The sequence below is a fragment of the Tachypleus tridentatus genome, chromosome 2 (genome assembly GCF_004210375.1).
Source record: "Tachypleus tridentatus isolate NWPU-2018 chromosome 2, ASM421037v1, whole genome shotgun sequence".
Taxonomy (NCBI): domain Eukaryota; kingdom Metazoa; phylum Arthropoda; class Merostomata; order Xiphosura; family Limulidae; genus Tachypleus; species Tachypleus tridentatus.
Genome location: NC_134826.1, coordinates 155,458,255 through 155,482,297, shown reverse-complemented (window position 1 = coordinate 155,482,297; position 24,043 = coordinate 155,458,255). Strand labels below are relative to the sequence as shown.

At 29.3% G+C, this 24,043-nt stretch overlaps 1 protein-coding gene across 6 annotated transcripts in view; it reads right to left on the bottom strand.

Moving 5' to 3' along the window:
* Nucleotides 1-1,762: 1,762 nt before the first annotated feature.
* Nucleotides 1,763-24,043, bottom strand: part of LOC143245434 (histidine--tRNA ligase, cytoplasmic-like) — a 39,154-nt gene continuing 16,873 nt past the window's right edge. For 5 of the 6 annotated variants that reach the window (XM_076491786.1, XM_076491785.1, XM_076491784.1 and 2 more), the window contains 9 exons: nt 18,524-18,631; nt 18,275-18,373; nt 14,372-14,465; nt 13,323-13,450; nt 7,094-7,166; nt 6,351-6,529; nt 5,879-5,995; nt 2,094-2,240; nt 1,763-1,966 (listed from right to left, as the gene is read on the bottom strand). In XM_076491786.1, the coding sequence (XP_076347901.1) occupies nt 1,832-1,966; nt 2,094-2,240; nt 5,879-5,995; nt 6,351-6,529; nt 7,094-7,166; nt 13,323-13,450; nt 14,372-14,465; nt 18,275-18,373; nt 18,524-18,631 (1,080 nt within the window). In that variant the 3' untranslated portion in view covers nt 1,763-1,831. The remainder of the gene's footprint in view (nt 1,967-2,093; nt 2,241-5,878; nt 5,996-6,350; nt 6,530-7,093; nt 7,167-13,322; nt 13,451-14,371; nt 14,466-18,274; nt 18,374-18,523; nt 18,632-24,043) is intronic. The other variant, XM_076491788.1, reaches the window with a different exon arrangement.

Genomic DNA, 24,043 nt, shown 5'->3' with positions numbered 1-24,043 from the left:
TTACAACACTATCTTCTTACTAGAGACACTTCAATACAACATTAACTTTTTATCAAAGACACTTCAGTACAACACTAACTTGTCACCAAAGACACATCATTACAACACTATCTTCTTACTATGGACACTTCAATACAACATTAACTTTTTATCAAAGACACTTCAGTATGACACTAACTTGTCACCAAAGACACATCATTACAACACTATCTTCTTACTAGAGACACTTCAATACAACATTAACTTTTTGTCAAAGACACTTCAGTACATCTGTCATCTTACCAAAGACACTTAAGTACAACACTAACTTGTCACCAAAGACACATCATTACAACACTATCTTCTTACTAGAGACACTTCAATACAACATTAACTTTTATCAAAGAGACTCTTCAGTACATCTGTCATCTTACCAAAGACACTTCAGTACAACACTAACTTGTCACCAAAGACACATCATTACAACACTATCTTCTTACTAGAGACACTTCAATACAACATTAACTTTTTATCAAAGACACTTCAGTACAACACTAACTTGTCACCAAAGACACATCATTACAACACTATCTTCTTACTAGAGACACTTCAATACAACATTAACTTTTTATCAAAGACACTTCAGTACATCTGTCATCTTACCAAAGACACTTCAGTACAACACTAACTTGTCACCAAAGACACATCATTACAACACTATCTTCTTACTAGAGACACTTCAATACAACATTAACTTTTTATCAAAGACACTTCCGTACATCTGTCATCTTACCAAAGACACTTCAGTATGACACTAACTTGTCACCAAAGACACATCATTACAACACTATCTTCTTACTAGAGACACTTCAATACAACATTAACTTTTTATCAAAGACTCTTCAGTACATCTGTCATCTTACCAAAGACACTTCAGTACAACACTAACTTGTCACCAAAGACACATCATTACAACACTATCTTCTTACTAGACACACTTCAATACAACATTAACTTTTTATCAAAGACACTTCAGTACATCTGTCATCTTACCAAAGACACTTCAGTACGACACTAACTTGTCACCAAAGACACATCATTACAACACTATCTTCTTACTAGAGACACTTCAATACAACATTAACTTTTTATCAAAGACACTTCAGTACATCTGTCATCTTACCAAAGACACTTCAGTATGACACTAACTTGTCACCAAAGACACATCATTACAACACTATCTTCTTACTAGAGACACTTCAATACAACATTAACTTTTTATCAAAGACACTTCAGTACATCTGTCATCTTACCAAAGACACTTCAGTACGACACTAACTTGTCACCAAAGACACATCATTACAACACTATCTTCTTACTAGAGACACTTCAATACAACATTAACTTTTTATCAAAGACACTTCAGTACATCTGTCATCTTACCAAAGACACTTCAGTACGACACTAACTTGTCACCAAAGACACATCATTACAACACTATCTTCTTACTTGAGACACTTCAATACAACATTAACTTTTTATCAAAGACACTTCAGTACATCTGTCATCTTACTAAAGACACTTGAGTATGACACTAACTTTAAGATAAAGTACTATGAAATTGTAGATGAAAAAACATACAAACCTTCAATAATTTATATCATTTGTATATAAAATTAAGTTGTATAGGTCAAGATGTAGCTAACAGGATTTTTAGTCTGATAAAAATTATACATTAGAAGTCGAAACACAGTTGATATTACACTTTTATAAAAAACATTCATTTTTTTAAATCAAATATCTTTAATTATTACAAGTCATAAACATTCACACAGCAAGAATGTGTTAAATGTTAGGATAATAATGAATTTGAAGTCTCAGGTTTTAAATGAATTGTTGACGAACATTCCTTCAGATGTGTTTCATATTCAAATGTACTGATATGAGCTGTAATTTCTTGAACTAACTTATCTCTTTCAATTTCTATCTGTAAAAGACAAAAAAGGTATCAAATACAAAAATAATTCATTTACTCACTTCTCTCACTATTCTAAAAAGCATTAATGTTTCCTCTAACATCAAACCATAAACATATTTTAAAAACAAACTAGCACCTCTTCTCTACTTGTAACATATCGAAGCTTCACGACGCCCTTCTGTAATTCAGTCTCGCCAATAATAACGACCAGAGGGATAATTCGTTCTTCACAGTACTGAAGCTGGTCTAATAACTTGGGATTCATTTTGTAGGACTGTTCAGTCTGAAATATAAAATAACTAATTATATTGAACATCGTATGTATACGTGATAAAATTTATATGTACTTAGTTGTAAAAACAAATGATCATGTTCATATTTTATCATCCTCACGACAAAAATGTGTACGTTTTGACATAAAAACGACTTACAGTTATCGCTACCAGATTTAAAATGACTAAAATATCACTTATTCATACATACTGAATTTCAGAACTTCTCGAAAATTATATTATATATAAAGTACTTTTACTTTGTTTACAGGACAATAAGAAACAGGTGAGGAAGCAAATAATCATTCATGAGAACAATGGAACCATTTAAATATTTTATATAAATTAGATACAATTTTCTCAACGTCGAAAATGCAACTGTTCTAAAAGATTGAAGTTCATTCAAGAACAAAGTGAAATTAAAGAATGTATAATTAACTATGCAGAAGTAAAACTGATTATAAAGTGTCTCAGTTAAAGAATGTATAATTAACTATGCAGAAGTAAAACTGATTATAAAGTGTCTCAGTTAAAGAATGTATAATTAATTATGTAGTAGTAAAACTGATTATAAAGTGTCTCAGTTAAAGAATGTATAATTCATTATGTTGTAGTAAAACTGATTATAAAGTGTCTCAGTTAAAGAATGTATAATTCATTATGTTGTAGTAAAACTGATTATAAAGTGTCTCAGTTAAAGAATGTGTAATTCATTATGTAGTAGTAAAACTGATTATAAAGTGTCTCAGTTAAAGAATGTGTAATTCATTATGTTGTAGTAAAACTGATTATAAAGTGTCTCAGTTAAAGAATGTATAATTAATTATGTTGTAGTAAAGCTGATTATAATGTATGTCAGATAAAGAATGTTTAGTTCATTACATAGTAGTAAAACTGATTATAATGTATGTCAGATAAAGAATGTGTGATTCATTATGTAGTAGTAAAACTGATTATAAAGTGTCTCAGTTAAAGAATGTGTAATTCATTATGTAGTAGTAAAACTGATTATAAACTGTCTCAGTTAAAGAATGTATAATTTATTATGTAGTAGTAAAACTGATTATAAACTGTCTCAGTTAAAGAATGTATAATTCATTATGTTGTAGTAAAACTGATTATAAAGTGTCTCAGTTAAAGAATGTGTAATTCATTATGTAGTAGTAAAACTGATTATAAAGTGTCTCAGTTAAAGAATGTATAATTCATTATGTTGTAGTAAAACTGATTATAAAGTGTCTCAGTTAAAGAATGTGTAATTCATTATGTAGTAGTAAAACTGATTATAAACTGTCTCAGTTAAAGAATGTGTAATTCATTATGTAGTAGTAAAACTGATTATAAACTGTCTCAGTTAAAGAATGTATAATTCATTATGTTGTAGTAAAACTGATTATAAAGTGTCTCAGTTAAAGAATGTGTAATTCATTATGTAGTAGTAAAACTGATTATAAAGTGTCTCAGTTAAAGAATGTATAATTCATTATGTTGTAGTAAAACTGATTATAAAGTGTCTCAGTTAAAGAATGTGTAATTCATTATGTAGTAGTAAAACTGATTATAAAGTGTCTCAATTAAAGAATGTGTAATTCATTATGTAGTAGTAAAACTGATTATAAACTGTCTCAGTTAAAGAATGTATAATTCATTATGTTGTAGTAAAACTGATTATAAAGTGTCTCAGTTAAAGAATGTGTAATTCATTATGTAGTAGTAAAACTGATTATAAACTGTCTCAGTTAAAGAATGTGTAATTCATTATGTAGTAGTAAAACTGATTATAAACTGTCTCAGTTAAAGAATGTATAATTCATTATGTTGTAGTAAAACTGATTATAAAGTGTCTCAGTTAAAGAATGTGTAATTCATTATGTAGTAGTAAAACTGATTATAAAGTGTCTCAGTTAAAGAATGTATAATTCATTATGTTGTAGTAAAACTGATTATAAAGTGTCTCAGTTAAAGAATGTGTAATTCATTATGTAGTAGTAAAACTGATTATAAAGTGTCTCAATTAAAGAATGTGTAATTCATTATGTAGTAGTAAAACTGATTATAAACTGTCTCAGTTAAAGAATGTATAATTCATTATGTTGTAGTAAAACTGATTATAAAGTGTCTCAGTTAAAGAATGTATAATTCATTATGTTGTAGTAAAACTGATTATAAAGTGTCTCAGTTAAAGAATGTGTAATTCATTATGTAGTAGTAAAACTGATTATAAACTGTCTCAGTTAAAGAATGTGTAATTCATTATGTAGTAGTAAAACTGATTATAAACTGTCTCAGTTAAAGAATGTATAATTCATTATGTTGTAGTAAAACTGATTATAAAGTGTCTCAGTTAAAGAATGTGTAATTCATTATGTAGTAGTAAAACTGATTATAAAGTGTCTCAGTTAAAGAATGTATAATTCATTATGTTGTAGTAAAACTGATTATAAAGTGTCTCAGTTAAAGAATGTGTAATTCATTATGTAGTAGTAAAACTGATTATAAAGTGTCTCAATTAAAGAATGTGTAATTCATTATGTAGTAGTAAAACTGATTATAAACTGTCTCAGTTAAAGAATGTATAATTCATTATGTTGTAGTAAAACTGATTATAAAGTGTCTCAGTTAAAGAATGTGTAATTCATTATGTAGTAGTAAAACTGATTATAAAGTGTCTCAATTAAAGAATGTATAATTCATTATGTAGTAGTAAAACTGATTATAAAGTGTCTCAGTTAAAGAATGTATAATTCATTATGTTGTAGTAAAACTGATTATAATGTATGTCAGATAAAGAATGTTTAGTTCATTACGTAGTAGTAAAACTGATTATAAAGTGTCTCAGTTAAAGAATGTGTAATTCATTATGTAGTAGTAAAACTGATTATAAACTGTCTCAGTTAAAGAATGTATAATTTATTATGTAGTAGTAAAACTGATTATAAACTGTCTCAGTTAAAGAATGTATAATTCATTATGTTGTAGTAAAACTGATTATAAAGTGTCTCAGTTAAAGAATGTGTAATTCATTATGTAGTAGTAAAACTGATTATAAAGTGTCTCAGTTAAAGAATGTATAATTCATTATGTTGTAGTAAAACTGATTATAAAGTGTCTCAGTTAAAGAATGTGTAATTCATTATGTAGTAGTAAAACTGATTATAAACTGTCTCAGTTAAAGAATGTATAATTCATTATGTTGTAGTAAAACTGATTATAAAGTGTCTCAGTTAAAGAATGTGTAATTCATTATGTAGTAGTAAAACTGATTATAAAGTGTCTCAATTAAAGAATGTGTAATTCATTATGTTGTAGTAAAACTGATTATAAAGTGTCTCAGTTAAAGAATGTATAATTAATTATGTTGTAGTAAAGCTGATTATAATGTATGTCAGATAAAGAATGTTTAGTTCATTATATAGCAGTAAAATGGATTATAATGTATATCAATTGAAGAATGTTTAATTGATTACATAGTAGTAAAACTGATTATAATGTATGTCAGAAAAAGAATGTTTAGTTCATTACATAGTAGTAAAACTGATTTTTATGTATGCCAGATAAAGAATGTTTAGTTCATTATGTAGTAGTAAAACTGATTATAATGTTGTCAGTTAAAGAATCCTGTATTAACAAAGTTGTTTTACAAACTTACATTTATTCCAACATCCCACAGTTCTTTACAAATCTTCATTCTTTCTTCTGTCATGTTCTTTTGTGCTGAAGCAACATATATCTGTGTTTCTGTAGTTCTCTGTTTCTCAAGTCCCATCTGATACAATGAAGAATAAAGAGTATCTTAAACCTTTAAGATCTGTGTCTTTATATGTATCTACCAAATCAGTGTGGAATAGAATATGTGTGATATATCTATATAAGCCATACATGTTTGTTACGTGTCATTTAATTACCATAGAATAAATCATACATTTGTGAGTACACAATTTTTGTAAGAAGAATCAAAGAAATATTTATAGTAATTCACATTCAAAATAAAATATATTTATCACTCATTAATTTGTAGCAAAAGTTCATTAATTTTGTAAATTAACAGAAATTTGTTTCGTTGTAAGCTGGTGAATCAGAAGCCAATACAGTAGGAATTCAGTATGTTACAGCACACTTACATGAGTTCGAGCATCCATTATGGAGAAAATCCTCTCAATTCCAACACTAAATCCAACACACGGAACATTTCTGCACTTTGAATCAAACATTCCAACAAGGTTGTCATATCGACCACCTCCTGCTACACTACCAACAGAAGGCATGTGTCCGTGTAGAGAGTTAGTTCTGTGACTGAATTCTGTAAAGAGATGTTATTAAGTTAGAAGAATAAAACATAATATATTCTATGTACATCTATATTCTCAAGTCACTACCATCACCGTGTATCTGTTGTGAGAAGTCACTACCATCACCGTGTATCTGTTGTGAGAAGTCACTACCATCACCGTGTATCTGTTGTGAGAAGTCACTACCATCACCGTGTATCTGTTGTGAGAAGTCACTACCATCACCATGTATTTGTTGTTAGAAATCACTACCATCAGTGTATTTGTTGTTAGAAGTCACTACAATCACTGTGTATCTGTTGTTAGAAGTCACTACCATCACTGTGTATCTGTTGTGAGAAGTCACTACCATCACCGTGTATTTGTTGTAAGAAGTCACTACCATCAGTGTATTTGTTGTTAGAAGTCACTGCCATCAGTGTATTTGTTGTTAGAAGTCACTACAATCACTGTGTATCTGTTGTTAGAAGTCACTACCATCACCATGTATTTGTTGTTAGAAATTTTAATACAGATAACAGCCATCTTGAGAATACATCTATTTGTACATAGTTGTCTGTTGTGATGATGCTTACCTGTTAAAACTGCTTCATATATAAGTCCAGTGTAGTAGTCCAGTCCTCGAGCTAAACTCAAGTCAAATGAAATCTGAGTAAAACACAGCAATACTAAATATATAATACCAAGAAGTAACATTACATCAAAAAAAAAACAACTTCCAACAATAATTCTATATTACATTGAGAGAAAACTTCAAACAATAATAACTATATTACATTGAAAGAAAACTTCCAACAATAATAACTATATTACATTGAGAGAAAACTTCAAACAATAATAACTATATTACATTGAAAGAAAACTTCAAACAATAATAACTATATTACATTGAAAGAAAACTTCAAACAATAATAACTATATTACATTGAAAGAAAACTTCAAACAATAATAACTATATTACATTGAAAGAAAACTTCAAACAATAATAACTATATTACATTGAAAGAAAACTTCAAACAATAATAACTATATTACATTGAAAGAAAACTTCAAACAATAATAACTATATTACATTGAAAGAAAACTTACAATAATAACTATATTACATTGAAAGAAAACTTCAAACAATAATAACTATATTACATTGAAAGAAAACTTCAAACAATAATAACTATATTACATTGAAAGAAAACTTCCAACAATAATAACATATTACATTGAAGAAAACTTCAAACAATAATAACTATATACATTGAAAGAAAACTTCAAACAATAATAACTATATTACATTGAAAGAAAACTTCCAACAATAATAACTATATTACATTGAAAGAAAACTTCCAACAATAATAACTATATTACATTGAAAGAAAACTTCAAACAATAATAACTATATTACATTGAAAGAAAACTTCAAACAATAATAACTATATTACATTGAAAGAAAACTTCCAACAATAATAACTATATTACATTGAAAGAAAACTTCCAACAATAATAACTATATTACATTGAAAGAAAACTTCAAACAATAATAACTATATTACATTGAAAGAAAAAAACTTCAAACAATAATAACTATATTACATTGAAAGAAAACTTCAAACAATAATAACTATATTACATTGAAAGAAAACTTCCAACAATAATAACTATATTACATTGAAAGAAAACTTCAAACAATAATAACTATATTACATTGAAAGAAAACTTCAAACAATAATAACTATATTACATTGAAAGAAAACTTCAAACAATAATAACTATATTACATTGAAAGAAAACTTCCAACAATAATAACTATATTACATTGAAAGAAAACTTCCAACAATAATAACTATATTACATTGAAGAAAACTTCAAACAATAATAACTATATTACATTGAAAGAAAACTTCAAACAATAATAACTATATTACATTGAAAGAAAACTTCAAACAATAATAACTATATTACATTGAAAGAAAACTTCAAACAATAATAACTATATTACATTGAGAGAAAACTTCAAACAATAATAACTATATTACATTGAAAGAAAACTTCCAAACAATAATAACTATATTACATTGAAAGAAAACTTCAAACAATAATAACTATATTACATTGAAAGAAAACTTCAAACAATAATAACTATATTACATTGAAAGAAAAAACTTCAAACAATAATAACTATATTACATTGAAGAGAAAACTTCAAACAATAATAACTATATTACATTGAAAGAAAACTTCAAACAATAATAACTATATTACATTGAAAGAAAACTTCAAACAATAATAACTATATTACATTGAAAGAAAACTTCAAACAATAATAACTATATTACATTGAAAGAAAACTTCAAACAATAATAACTATATTACATTGAAAGAAAACTTCAAACAATAATAACTATATTACATTGAAAGAAAACTTCAAACAATAATAACTATATTACATTGAAAGAAAACTTCAAACAATAATAACTATATTACATTGAAAGAAAACTTCCAACAATAATAACTATATTACATTGAAAGAAAACTTCAAACAATAATAACTATATTACATTGAAAGAAAACTTCAAACAATAATAACTATATTACATTGAAAGAAAACTTCAAACAATAATAACTATATTACATTGAAAGAAAACTTCCAACAATAATAACTATATTACATTGAAAGAAAACTTCAAACAATAATAACTATATTACATTGAAAGAAAACTTCAAACAATAATAACTATATTACATTGAAAGAAAACTTCAAACAATAATAACTATATTACATTGAAAGAAAACTTCCAACAATAATAACTATATTACATTGAAAGAAAACTTCAAACAATAATAACTATATTACATTGAGAGAAAACTTCAAACAATAATAACTATATTACATTGAAAGAAAACTTCAAACAATAATAACTATATTACATTGAAAGAAAACTTCCAACAATAATAACTATATTACATTGAAAGAAAACTTCAACAATAATAACTATATTACATTGAAAGAAAACTTCAAACAATAATAACTATATTACATTGAAAGAAAACTTCAAACAATAATAACTATATTACATTGAAAGAAAACTTCAAACAATAATAACTATATTACATTGAAAGAAAACTTCCAACAATAATAACTATATTACATTGAAAGAAAACTTCCAACAATAATAACTATATTACATTGAAAGAAAACTTCAAACAATAATAACTATATTACATTGAAAGAAAACTTCAAACAATAATAACTATATTACATTGAAAGAAAACTTCAAACAATAATAACTATATTACATTGAAAGAAAACTTCAAACAATAATAACTATATTACATTGAAAGAAAACTTCAAAATAATAACTATATTACATTGAAAGAAAACTTCAAACAATAATAACTATATTACATTGAAAGAAAACTTCAAACAATAATAACTATATTACATTGAAAGAAAACTTCAAACAATAATAACTATATTACATTGAAAGAAAACTTCAAACAATAATAACTATATTACATTGAAAGAAAACTTCAAACAATAATAACTATATTACATTGAAAGAAAACTTCAAACAATAATAACTATATTACATTGAAAGAAAACTTCAAACAATAATAACTATATTACATTGAAAGAAAACTTCAAACAATAATAACTATATTACATTGAAAGAAAACTTCCAACAATAATAACTATATTACATTGAAAGAAAACTTCAAACAATAATAACTATATTACATTGAAAGAAAACTTCCAACAATAATAACTATATTACATTGAAAGAAAACTTCCAACAATAATAACTATATTACATTGAAAGAGAACTTCCAACAATAATAACTATATTACATTGAAAGAAAACTTCAAAGAATAATAACTATATTACATTGAAAGAGAACTTGCAACAATAATAACTATATTACATTGAAAGAGAACTTCCAACAATAATAACTATATTACATTGAAAGAAAACTTCAAAGAATAATAACTATATATGCAAAAACGGCTTGTTTGGGTTGAGAAAATATTTTATGTAGAAGAGCGAACAACGTTTCTTTGTGAACCTGATGATGACTGAAGAAGGTCGAAACGTTGTTCGCTCTTCTACGTAAACTACATTTTCTCAACCCAAACGAGCCGTTTTTGCATATATATTTCTCTACAAGTGGGTTTTCTTGACATCACTGAATAATAACTATATTACATTGAAAGAAAACTTCCAACAATAATAACTATATTACAAAAGAAACATAACAATAAAAAACTTACAAAAATACTGTATGTTTTACAGGAAGAAGAAACATTTAATTGATATAGAGTGCTTTTAACCATATCATTATGGGCTCAGTATAACACAGACAGGTTCATCTGAACATTAACACATAAAGTATATGCACTATAACATGCTGAGACCTTTATAGTTGGTTGCTGCTGGACATAGGTTGCTAAGCCTTTTTATATTTTACACATGGAGGATATACAACAACTTCAAGTAGATTAAAGACACAAACCTACTTTGTTGAAATCTTAGATCAGAAAAATAAGATAGTCTTTTCAAAGACTATTATGGCTGAGAATCCCACTCTAGGGGCAATCTAATTTTTTGATTGGTTATTCACATGTCATATATTGAAGTAAGTTTGTATTAGAGACCATTTCCAAAAGCGGGAAGAGGTTAATGGGGCCACTATGTTTGATTCAGTACATAAGACATATCTTAGAAAAATAAAAATACATGGTCTTTACTTTATATTCTATCTTGTCAACATTAGTAATATAAGTTCTTAATTTAAATTAAACTAAAAACTTAGTACACTGACATTGGAAATATATAATTTTACACAGTGCTAACTTCAATGTACTAGGTGACTCACTAATATATATATTTAGAAGTGTTCATTTAATATTAACTTTTAAATTAAGAAATTAACTCACATATCATATAATTTCTAAATTATAATTTACAATTTTATACCAAACTTACTATATAAGTTCATAAAATAGTAGCTCAATAAAATTTTGAATGCAAATCAACAAATGAGATGACATGACTTTTCACCCATAACACATCATGAAAGAGTTAATACTTTTATCAAAAAAGTTAGTTGTCAAATTTTGTGTCTAATAACATAAAATACAGTGTATCTCTATAACTTCTACACAACAAATATAATATAGCTAAGAAAGGCTGGTGGCATTTTCCGTTACCTTCTAGAATACAAAAGGTTATATTACAAACCCTATAATGACTAGAAACATTAATAACAGTATATTAAGACCCAACACAACAAGATAATATTACAAACCCAGTAATGACTAGAAACCTTAATAAGAGTGTATTAAGACCCAACACAACAAGATAATATGAACCCTATAATAACAAGAAACCTTAAGAACAGTATATTAAGGCAAAAAAACAAACAAGATATTACAAACCTAATGATGACTACAAACCTTAATAACAGTATTAAGACCAAAAAGAACAAGATGCAATTACAAACCCAGTAATGACTAGAAACATTAATAACAATATATTAAGACCCAAAACAATAAGATAATATTACAAACCCTATAATGACTAGAAACCTTAATAACAGTGTATTAAGGCCAAAAAAACAAGATAATATAAACCCTGTAATGACTAGAAACCTTAATAACAGTGTATTAAGGCCAAAAAGAATAAGATATTACAAACCCAATAATGACTAGAAACTTTAATAACAGTATATAAGACCCAAAACAAGAAGACAATATTACAAACCCAGTATGACTAGAAACTTTTATAACAGCGTATTAAGATCTAATAAAACAAGATAATATAAACCCTGTAATGACTAGAAACCTTAATAACAGTGTATTAAGGCCAAAAAGAACAAGATATTACAAACCCAATAATGACTAGAAACTTTAATAACAGTATATAAGACCCAAAACAAGAAGACAATATTACAAACCCAGTATGACTAGAAACTTTTATAACAGCGTATTAAGATCTAAAAAAACAAGATAATATAAACCCTGTAATGACTAGAAACTTTAATAACAATACATTAAGATCAAAAAGAACAAGATGCTGGTACAAACCCAGTAATGACTAGAAACTTTTATAAGAGTGTATTAAGTCCCAAGACAAAGAAATGATATTACCAACCGTGTAATGACTACAAACGTTTAAAACAGCATATTAAGACAGAAAACAAAAATATATTACAAACCCAGTAATGACTACAAACATTAATAATAGCATATTAAGATAAAAAACAAAAAATATTACAAACTTTAATAACAGTATATTAAGATAAAAAACAAAAAATATTACAAACCCAGTAATGACTACAAACTTTAATAACAGTATATTAAGTCCCAAGACAAAAATATATTACCAATCCACTAATGACTAGAAACCTTAACAACAGTATAATAAGTCCGAAAACAACAAGATGATTTTACAAACCCAGTAATTACTAGAAATCTATAATAACAGTATATTACAAGATACACTCCACACTTCTTGTGTACACTCCTGTTGGTACATACATGTTGTTGTTTGATGCTTAGGTCCAAGTTCAGTTTGTCTGTCCTACTAATATCATTCTTCCTTTTAAGAAAATATAGGAATATGTATATATATGTTTGTAAAAAATAATAATGTTAAAACCTATAATTATAAACTTACAGACAACAAGTTGATTGATGGAAAATGAGAAATATGTTTTTAATAAACATACCTTTCATATATATTAGGAAGACAATAGTTTTATTAAACCAATTCTTTATTGTTAGTGAGAAACTACAGTTAACCACCCAACTTTATTAATTATTCCGTAGATTTCACAATATTTGAAGAACAGTTTCATTGCTTCCAATCCTTCTCGTGCTGTTCCACTGCTTGTGAGATCTTCACTGTTAATAAGTTCTTCTACAAGGTTTAAGCCATCTTGAAAATATGATGCACTAAGTTAGTACATGTATCACACAAATAAAAAACATTTCTTGTTTAAAGTACTTGTTTGTGAAGAATATTTCAAATGAAAAAGTTTAATGTTAGTTCTTATTAAACTTTTACTTTTCCTGTTTCCAAATTTTGTTACAATCAGAACATCTGAAGAACATAACACACAGAGCAAAAATAATGCATCATGCATATTTCTACATCTTTGGTTCTGATCAAATCTGGATCAATATAGATCATAACTAATAGATTTAGGAGCAATCATTTAAAAGAAACAACAGTAGTCTAAGTATGTAAAACAAAGATTTAGGAGCAATCAATTAACAGAAACAACAGTAGTCTAAGTATGTAAAACAAAGATTTAGGAGCAATCATTTAACAGAAACAACAGTAGTCTAAGTATGTAAAACAAAGATTTAGGAGCAATCATTTAACAGAAACAACAGCAGTCAAAGTAGGTAAAACAAAGATTTAGGAGCAATCAATTAACAGAAACAACAGTAGTCTAAGTATGTAAAACAAAGATTTAGGAGCAATCATTTAACAGAAACAACAGTAGTCTAAGTATGTAAAACAAAGATTTAGGAGCAATCATTTAACAGAAACAACAGTAGTCTAAGTATGTAAAACAAAGATTTAGGAGCAATCAATTAACAGAAACAACAGTAGTCTAAGTATGTAAAACAAGAACTATTTCATCGTTATATTCAGAAAACTTTCTTCTGAATAATTCTTGTGAATTTCCAAGGTAAGTGAGCAAAGCTCACTCAAGCTGAAATAAGTCAAAAGATTTCAAAAACTTAGAAATAAAACCTTTGATTATCTGTCACTTTCTTATTTTTACATTATCAATGTTATACTGTGATGGAAAAGATTTTATTAAAAGGCCAATAAAAACATACATACCATTTCTCTGAATGTAACTTCCTATTTTTTCAACAACTTTGGGAGACAAACCTTTTACTTCAATCATCTCAGCCTTCACCTCCTCCCAGGACCACTGGAAACCAAAAAATATATAAACAGTAAAGTACCTACACTAATCACTGTCATGATTGGTAACATGTACACAGTAAAGTGCCTACACTAATCACTGTCATGATTAGTAACATGTACATAGTAAAGTACCTACACTAATCACTGTCATGATTAGTAACATGTACACAGTAAAGTACCTACACTAATCACTGTCATGATTAGTAACATAGTAAAGCCCTTACACTAATCACTGTCATGATTAGTAACATGTACATAGTAAAGTACCTACACTAATCACTGTCATGATTAGTAACATATACATAGTAAAGTACCTACACTAATCACTGTCATGATTAGTAACATATACATAGTAAAGTACCTACACTAATCACTGTCATGATTAGTAACATATACATAGTAAAGTACCTACACTAATCACTGTCATGATTAGTAACATATACATAGTAAAGTACCTACACTAATCACTGTCATGATTAGTAACATGTACACAGTAAAGTACCTACACTAATCACTGTCATGATTAGTAACATATACATAGTAAAGTGCTTACACTAATCACTGTCATGATTAGTAAAATGTACACAGTAAAGTGCTTACACTAATCACTGTCATGATTAGTAACATGTACATAGTAAAGTACCTACACTAATCACTGTCATGATTAGTAACATATACATAGTAAAGTACCTACACTAATCACTGTCATGATTAATAACATATACATAGTAAAAGTACCTACACTAATCACTGTCATGATTAGTAACATATACATAGTAAAGTACCTACACTAATCACTGTCATGATTAGTAACATATACATAGTAAAGTACCTACACTAATCACTGTCATGATTAGTAACATGTACACAGTAAAGTACCTACACTAATCACTGTCATGATTAGTAACATGTACACAGTAAAGTACCTACACTAATCACTGTCATGATTAGTAACATATACACAGTAAAGTACCTACACTAATCACTGTCATGATTAGTAACATATACACAGTGAAGTACCTACACTAATCACTGTCATGATTAGTAACATATACACAGTGAAGTACTTACACTAATCACTGTCATGATTAGTAACATGTACACAGTAAAGTACCTACACTAATCACTGTCATGATTAGTAACATATACATAGTAAAGTACCTACACTAATCACTGTCATGATTAGTAACATGTACACAGTAAAGTACTTACACTAATCTCTGTCATGATAAGTAACATATACACAGTAAAGTACCTACACTAATCACTGTCATGATTACTACCATATACATAGTAAAGCCCTTACATTAATCACTGTCATGATTAGTAACATGTGCACAGTAAAGTACTTACACTAATCACTGTCATGATTAGTAACATGTACACGGTAAAAGTACCTACACTAATCACTGTCATGATTAGTAACATATACATAGTAAAGTACTTACACTAATCACTGTCATGATTAGTAACATGTACACAGTAAAAGTACCTACACTAATCACTGTCATGATTAGTAACATATACACAGTAAAGTACCTACACTAATCACTGTCATGATTAGTAACATATACACAGTGAAGTACTTACACTAATCACTGTCATGATTAGTAACATGTACACAGTAAAGTACCTACACTAATCACTGTCATGATTAGTAACATGTACACAGTAAAGTACTTACACTAATCACTGTCATGATTAGTAACATACACACAGTAAAGTACCTACACTAATCAGTGTCATGATTATTACCATAGTAAAGCCCTTACACTAATCACTGTCATGATTAGTAACATGTACACAGTAAAGTACTTACACTAATCACTGTCATGATTAGTAACATGTACATAGTAAAGTACCTACACTAATCACTGTCATGATTAGTAACATATACATAGTAAAGTACCTACACTAATCACTGTCATGATTAGTAACATATACATAGTAAAGTACCTACACTAATCACTGTCATGATTAGTAACATATACATAGTAAAGTACCTACACTAATCACTGTCATGATTAGTAACATATACATAGTAAAGTACCTACACTAATCACTGTCATGATTAGTAACATGTACACAGTAAAGTACCTACACTAATCACTGTCATGATTAGTAACATATACATAGTAAAGTACTTACACTAATCACTGTCATGATTAGTAACATGTACACAGTAAAGTACCTACACTAATCACTGTCATGATTAGTAACATATACACAGTAAAGTACCTACACTAATCACTGTCATGATTAGTAACATATACACAGTGAAGTACCTACACTAATCACTGTCATGATTAGTAACATATACACAGTGAAGTACTTACACTAATCACTGTCATGATTAGTAACATGTACACAGTAAAGTACCTACACTAATCACTGTCATGATTAGTAACATATACATAGTAAAGTACCTACACTAATCACTGTCATGATTAGTAACATGTACACAGTAAAGTACTTACACTAATCTCTGTCATGATAAGTAACATATACACAGTAAAGTACCTACACTAATCACTGTCATGATTACTACCATATACATAGTAAAGCCCTTACATTAATCACTGTCATGATTAGTAACATGTGCACAGTAAAGTACTTACACTAATCACTGTCATGATTAGTAACATGTACACAGTAAAGTACCTACACTAATCACTGTCATGATTAGTAACATATACATAGTAAAGTACTTACACTAATCACTGTCATGATTAGTAACATGTACACAGTAAAGTACCTACACTAATCACTGTCAAGATTAGTAACATACACACAGTAAAGTACCTACACTAATCACTGTCATGATTAGTAACATGTACACAGTAAAGTACCTACACTAATCACTGTCATGATTAGTAACATGTACACAGTAAAGTACTTACACTAATCACTGTCATGATTATTACCATAGTAAAGCCCTTACACTAATCACTGTCATGATTAGTAACATGTACACAGTAAAGTACCTACACTAATCACTGTCATGATTAGTAACATATACATAGTAAAGTACTTACACTAATCACTGTCATGATTAGTAACATGTACACAGTAAAGTACCTACACTAATCACTGTCATGATTAGTAACATATACACAGTAAAGTACCTACACTAATCACTGTCATGATTAGTAACATATACACAGTGAAGTACCTACACTAATCACTGTCATGATTACTACCATATACATAGTAAAGCCCTTACATTAATCACTGTCATGATTAGTAACATGTGCACAGTAAAGTACTTACACTAATCACTGTCATGATTAGTAACATGTACACAGTAAAGTACCTACACTAATCACTGTCATGATTAGTAACATATACATAGTAAAGTACTTACACTAATCACTGTCATGATTAGTAACATGTACACAGTAAAGTACCTACACTAATCACTGTCAAGATTAGTAACATACACACAGTAAAGTACCTACACTAATCACTGTCATGATTAGTAACATGTACACAGTAAAGTACCTACACTAATCACTGTCATGATTAGTAACATGTACACAGTAAAGTACTTACACTAATCACTGTCATGATTATTACCATAGTAAAGCCCTTACACTAATCACTGTCATGATTAGTAACATGTACACAGTAAAGTACTTACACTAATCACTGTCATGATTAGTAACATATACATAGTAAAGTACCTACACTTATCACTGTCATGATTAGCAGGCTACATATCATTATAAACTCTTACATGAATATGACTAAACCTACATGGATGATAACTAAATACACAGTCAGTACTTAGTAGAAACTAGCTCATGACAGTACCTGGCCCAGTTTATCAACAGAAGAACAAACACTGCGAAAGTTGTCTGGTGAGACACCACACACTTCCAATATTCTGTCTAATAAGCTACGATGGTTAACCTGTAAAGACAAACTTCATCTTTATCAGCGCTTTGTTAATTACATACTTATAACTGTCTCATACTTGAAAAAGTCTAATTTATGTTTTGTGTGAGAAAGTTAAAACAGTAATTTCTTCCCTAATAATCATAATTTTATAAAAATAATTACTTTGATCATAAAGTCTCCAAGATTCAGTTCTGACAGGATTTCCACAACTGTTTTTACACATTCAACATCTGGAAGCATCAAGTCATACTGGCCTGCAATGTCAAAGTCCTGTAAGAGAAATATTACTACTTAACTGGAGTCTTAATAATTATAATGTACCTATACCACCAGAGTTTCTCATTATGTTAATGGTTAATACATACTTTATGTTTTGCACAAAACTGATTTTACATCTTCTCAGCATGTGTTCTGTACATCAAACATGTAACATCATAGTTCCAGCAACATGCATTGAGATGCTTTTAAAAACATATATTAATTTTGGAAGGAGTCAACAATGAAACATTTTATCAATACTGTTGTTTATTAATTATTCCTACTGTCTTATGAAGTCTGACTATTGCTGCTTTCTGGTGATTTAACTATTTGTAATTCAGGACCCATCTAAAATCTAGTGATCTTTTTATTATTTACACAAATTAACTGTTCATATTGAAACCTCTCTCAGTCAAACACCAGCAACAGAAGTTTTATTTGTTCTAAGCTCCTTCCCAATTCAGGATGTTGTATCATTCTTCTTTTGTAGGGTTTTCAGTACACATAGGCTAAAAACTTAGCTCCTTCCCAATTCAGGATGTCGTATCATTCTTCTTTTGTAGGGTTTTCAGCACAATTCAGTACACATAGGCTAAAAACATAGCTCCTTCCCAATTCAGGCTGTTGTATCATTCTTCTTTTTTAGGGTTTTCAGTACAATTCGGTACACATAGGCTAAGAACATCACTAGTTTAGATAGAGAATATCTTTATAACCACATTCAATCATTCATTCTTTTAGTGCACTAATGAAATCATATAAAACAATATTTATTATCAGTTTTTAATATCATTTTCAAGAATAACAGAAATCTATCAAATGCTATTTGTTTACCTGAAAAAAAAAAATACAGTTTAAAAATAAAAGCCTTCCTTTTAAACTGGTAAACAAAATATTTCACAGCTTAGAGGCTTCCTAATTCTCTTAGTAGAAATCAGACTTTTCTAATCATCACTGTCTCTTGGGAGTATCTAATGAAACTGATAATCTAAAGGAAACAATTAATGTTCCTAGGGAAGATGTAATGGAACTGATAATCTGAAAGAAAGAACCAGAGTTTCTTGGAAAGATCTAATGGAGTTCATCATCTAAACAAAATGGCCAATGTTTTTAGGGAAGATGTAATGGAGTTGATCATATGAACAAAATGGTCAGTATTTTTAGGGAAGATGTAATGGAGTTGATCATATGAACAAAATGGCCAGTGATTTTAGGGAAGATGTAATGGAGTTGATCATATGAACAAAATGGCCAGTGTTTTTAGGGAAGATTTAATGAAGCTGACCTAAATTGGGAAAGGCCAAGAAATTTGTTGAGACAAGACAGAAGGATCACAAAATGTTAGTCCCCTGATTTGTTTGAGGATAACAAAAAGCTTGGAGGTGAAACCTGGAAAAGGCTAAATAGAACTCTGTGATAGAGTGGTAATGGAATCCCAAGTTAATGGGAAGAAACTTGGTTCAGGAGACAATGGTATTAGTGCAGAGAATGGATAAAAAGTCATTCTGACAGAACAGGGATCACCTAAGAACCAGTACTGAATACCTGCCACAGAAGAATCAAATCAACCAGACATGTTCCCATCAGACTTTGGTGATTATAATCTCAACACTGACATACACAGCAAAATTTTTATCCCCTAGTGGTAGGAATCTGGAAAGAATGGGAAATTGATGGACAAGAAACAATTATGGGAGAGGTCACAGGATCATAATGAAACAAACAAGCAACCAAAGATTAAAAGGTCTAAAGTGGTCTTACAGGTTCCACCTGTAATTTCCAAAGATTCAGGACAATCTCTATAAACAGACTGTTGGAGAAAAGGAACTATTAGTAAGTCACAAAGAAAAGTAGATAACAGAGGTAACTGAATGCCCTTCTGACACATGTGATTCAAAGTACTTTCACTGAATGCAATTCAAACAAGAAATAAATTTTGTCAACCCGACAAGTGCCATGCCCACCCATCCATAGTTTAACATTAACCTTTAGAAATATGTATTTTTAACACATTTATAGTTGTCAGAAAGAACTCATTTACACTATAATCCAATAACAGTTATGTCAAAACTGGCACCAGGCTGTCATTCTTGTGTAGATGAAACTGCTTGTACTATTGTTAACTGCTTTGTTGAAGATAGCTCTTTAGTTGTTTCTTACCAAAATGTGTTATAGTTAGAAAGACAGTTAAATTGTATTTTGGGTTTAATTTTATCTTTTAATAACTTATGTGCTACATGTGTTTCATGTATTTGTAAGGTTTAATCATTTCTGTGGAATAACCAAATCCTACCCTTGTTCTGCTAGTTGATATTATTAAGAAGTCTGTATAAAAAGAGTTTCCTCAATGCTCTGCTATCCATGCCATCCTATCATTATTAGCTTCCTGTTGACATGTGTCAACATAAATAATCAATGGCAAACACCAGAAAAGGAAACCATAAGTAAAAGGGAAAAGATGTGAAATAACAAAAAACAAAGATGTTTTAATATTAGTTAAAAGGTAAGTACATATTTGTATTATTAACTTTAAGCACTTTATTGTACTGTATGTTGATAACACTACGTAACAACATTTTTACTTTTTCTTGTTCCTGGACAGAAAGTGTTATTTCCCAGTTGCTTATGCCTAAAGTAAATGAAAAAGACCTATTTTTCTCTTCAAACTTTGCTTTTGTGACCTGGAAGCGTATAACAAAAACATGATGGGAGACAATATTTGGGGGCTGATTTACATTATAAAGTGATTTACATTACAGTTGCAAAACTCGAAAAACTACTCACTTCTAAACGTTTTTGTTCATTTTTATATAACTTTAGTATAAACACGTGTAAATCTTGATTCATATGTTGTTTTATTCAGATCTTATGTAAATGAAAATGTGCAAATTTGCCCATTTTTACATAGAAAATAGGTTAATCTCTAAATTTCATTATCCAGGTCAGAAAAGCAAAGTTTGAAGGGAATAATGGCCATTTACTGTACTTTTACAACATAAAGAATTAAGAAAAAACACATACCAACCAGTAACAAAATGTGTGTTACATAGTGTAATAGATTTAGTTAGTGATATGGTAGAGAATGTGAAAGATAAAATATAAACATTTCTCTTAATAAAACCTTTAATATTTATTTAATAGGTTCCAGAGAATATGCAATGTGTAAACTGCAAGATAAGGTATAGTAGGTTTTTATTTGACACAAAAACCATCTTGCTTGTGAACAATTCAGAGCTTGTGCACAAACAACTGCATTAAATACTGAAGCTTTGGTAGGAACAGTAAGAAAAAATACAATAAAATTAAATATTATATATTTTTGAAAATACATACTTTTATGAAACTTATTATAAAATTAAAAAAAAAATTTCCACTGGTTTTATTATTGGAAGAAAATATAACAAGAGTTATGCAACATACTTCACATTGTTTTTATTGGGTTAATGTGTACTTGTGCAATAGTCCACAGTGAGAGGAAAAGTTTCCAGATTTATCCCATAACAGGGAATGAAGAGAGAGCTCAAGCAGAGGACTTGTCTGAAATATGAAAAAACAGCAACAGGAACAATGAAGATGGAGGATGTGACAAAACACTGTTTGGCCCATAAAGGACAAGAGCATCTGTCCACCAGAGGATGTGACAAAACACTGTTTGACCCATAAAGGACAAGAGCATCTATCCACCACACAAAGAACATCAAAAATAGAAAGAGAGAATAGAGAAGAAAAGGGGAGACCAGGTACTCCTACCATGGAATAGAAGGGAAGGAAAAAACAGCCAGAAAGAGAAAGAAGATGGAAATAAGAAATTAGAAATGTGTACAGAGGAAAGAAGAAATAGCTTGGTTGGTTGATGCTAGGCTATCTGCACAAAACGTCTGGTAAAAAGGTAAAAATAAAGTAAATGTAGTAAAATTCATAAAAGGAGATGAAGGTAAAACAAAACAGCATTTAAAAACATAAATAGCATAAAACCAATGTTGACATCTAGTCAACAATGTTAGGAGAGAAACCACAGCAAGAAAAGTTGCAAGAGATTTTCTGTAGCATAATGGTAATTATCATAATTACCGCCAGGAAGACTAACAGGTAAGTACAAGAACCACCATCAGTCACCTGAAGTTGGCCTTTCCAGTCCTGGTTCTGGGTTATGTGTCATTACAACCATTATCAAAAAGTAAAGTAATAAAAGTTTTAAAAGACATATAGCAAAATTGTAATAATAACTTGCCAGGATGACTAACAGGTAGTTCAAACAGCAGTGTTATTCACCTGAAGTTGGCCTTTCCAGTCTTGGTGTCGAGTTATTTAATGTTATGGCCATTTTCTAATTTCAAATCAAACTAGAGAAATTGTGATACTTTAAAGGGAATAACAATAAAAAAGGATTATTGAATAAATATAAAACATTTAAATGACATTAAAAAGATTAATGGCCTTTTAAAAAACTAAAAACTTTATCAAGGTGGACAGTGTCACTGTCACCAATAACACTGTCTTATGTTATGGACAATCCTTGGAACAGAACATGTTTAAAATGGTGCCGTCGTTGAGAGTCGTAACGATGGCAAGAAAGAAAAATGTAGCTTACAGTGATTTGAGTGTTACATACACTACACACTGGTGCATGAGTTTCAGATAAAAGAAAACGATGAGTTAAAAAACTGTGACCAATATGTAATCCAGTTAGAACAACTTACTCCTTCCGATCCTTATGACAGCAAGACAGCCAATGTCCAATATAGGGTTTTATTTGGAAAAGCTTGTTTTCTCATTGCTCACTCCAAGTCGACTGCCAGCTGGCATGGAGCAGAGCCTTGGATACAGGATCATAGTCCATGTTTGGAATAGACACTGCGGTGATAGTGCAAGAGCAGATAGCTTTAGCTGCTGTGTCTGCAAGCTCATTCCCATGAATACCAACATGGCCTGGTATTCAGAAAAACTGGATAGAAGTAGATGTTAATAAGAAATGGGCCAGTTGGTTTTGAATATCAGCGAGAACAGGGTGTGAACCAACGTGAAGCGATTCCAGAGCCAGTAGAGAACTAAGCGAGTCAGTATAAATAGTGCAGTTGGAGTACTGTTTTGCTTCTATATGATCCAGGGCAAGAGAAATGGCGTACAGTTCAGCAGTGAACACAGAAGTATAGAGGGGATTCTGCATGTAACAACCAAACCACAATAAACCATAGCAGAATCCACACAGTCACCTGATTTAGAACCATCTGTATAAATTGAAATGGAAAGATTGTTCGAAAGATGTTCAGTAAATAAAAGAGGGTACTTCCAATTGGGAGTATCTGCTCTTCTCAGATGACTTAAAGAAAGGTCACATTAGGGGACTGTAATAAGCCATGGTGGGATGGGCTGACCAATGGATACTGCAATGTTATCCAAGGACAGACCCAATTCATCCAACTG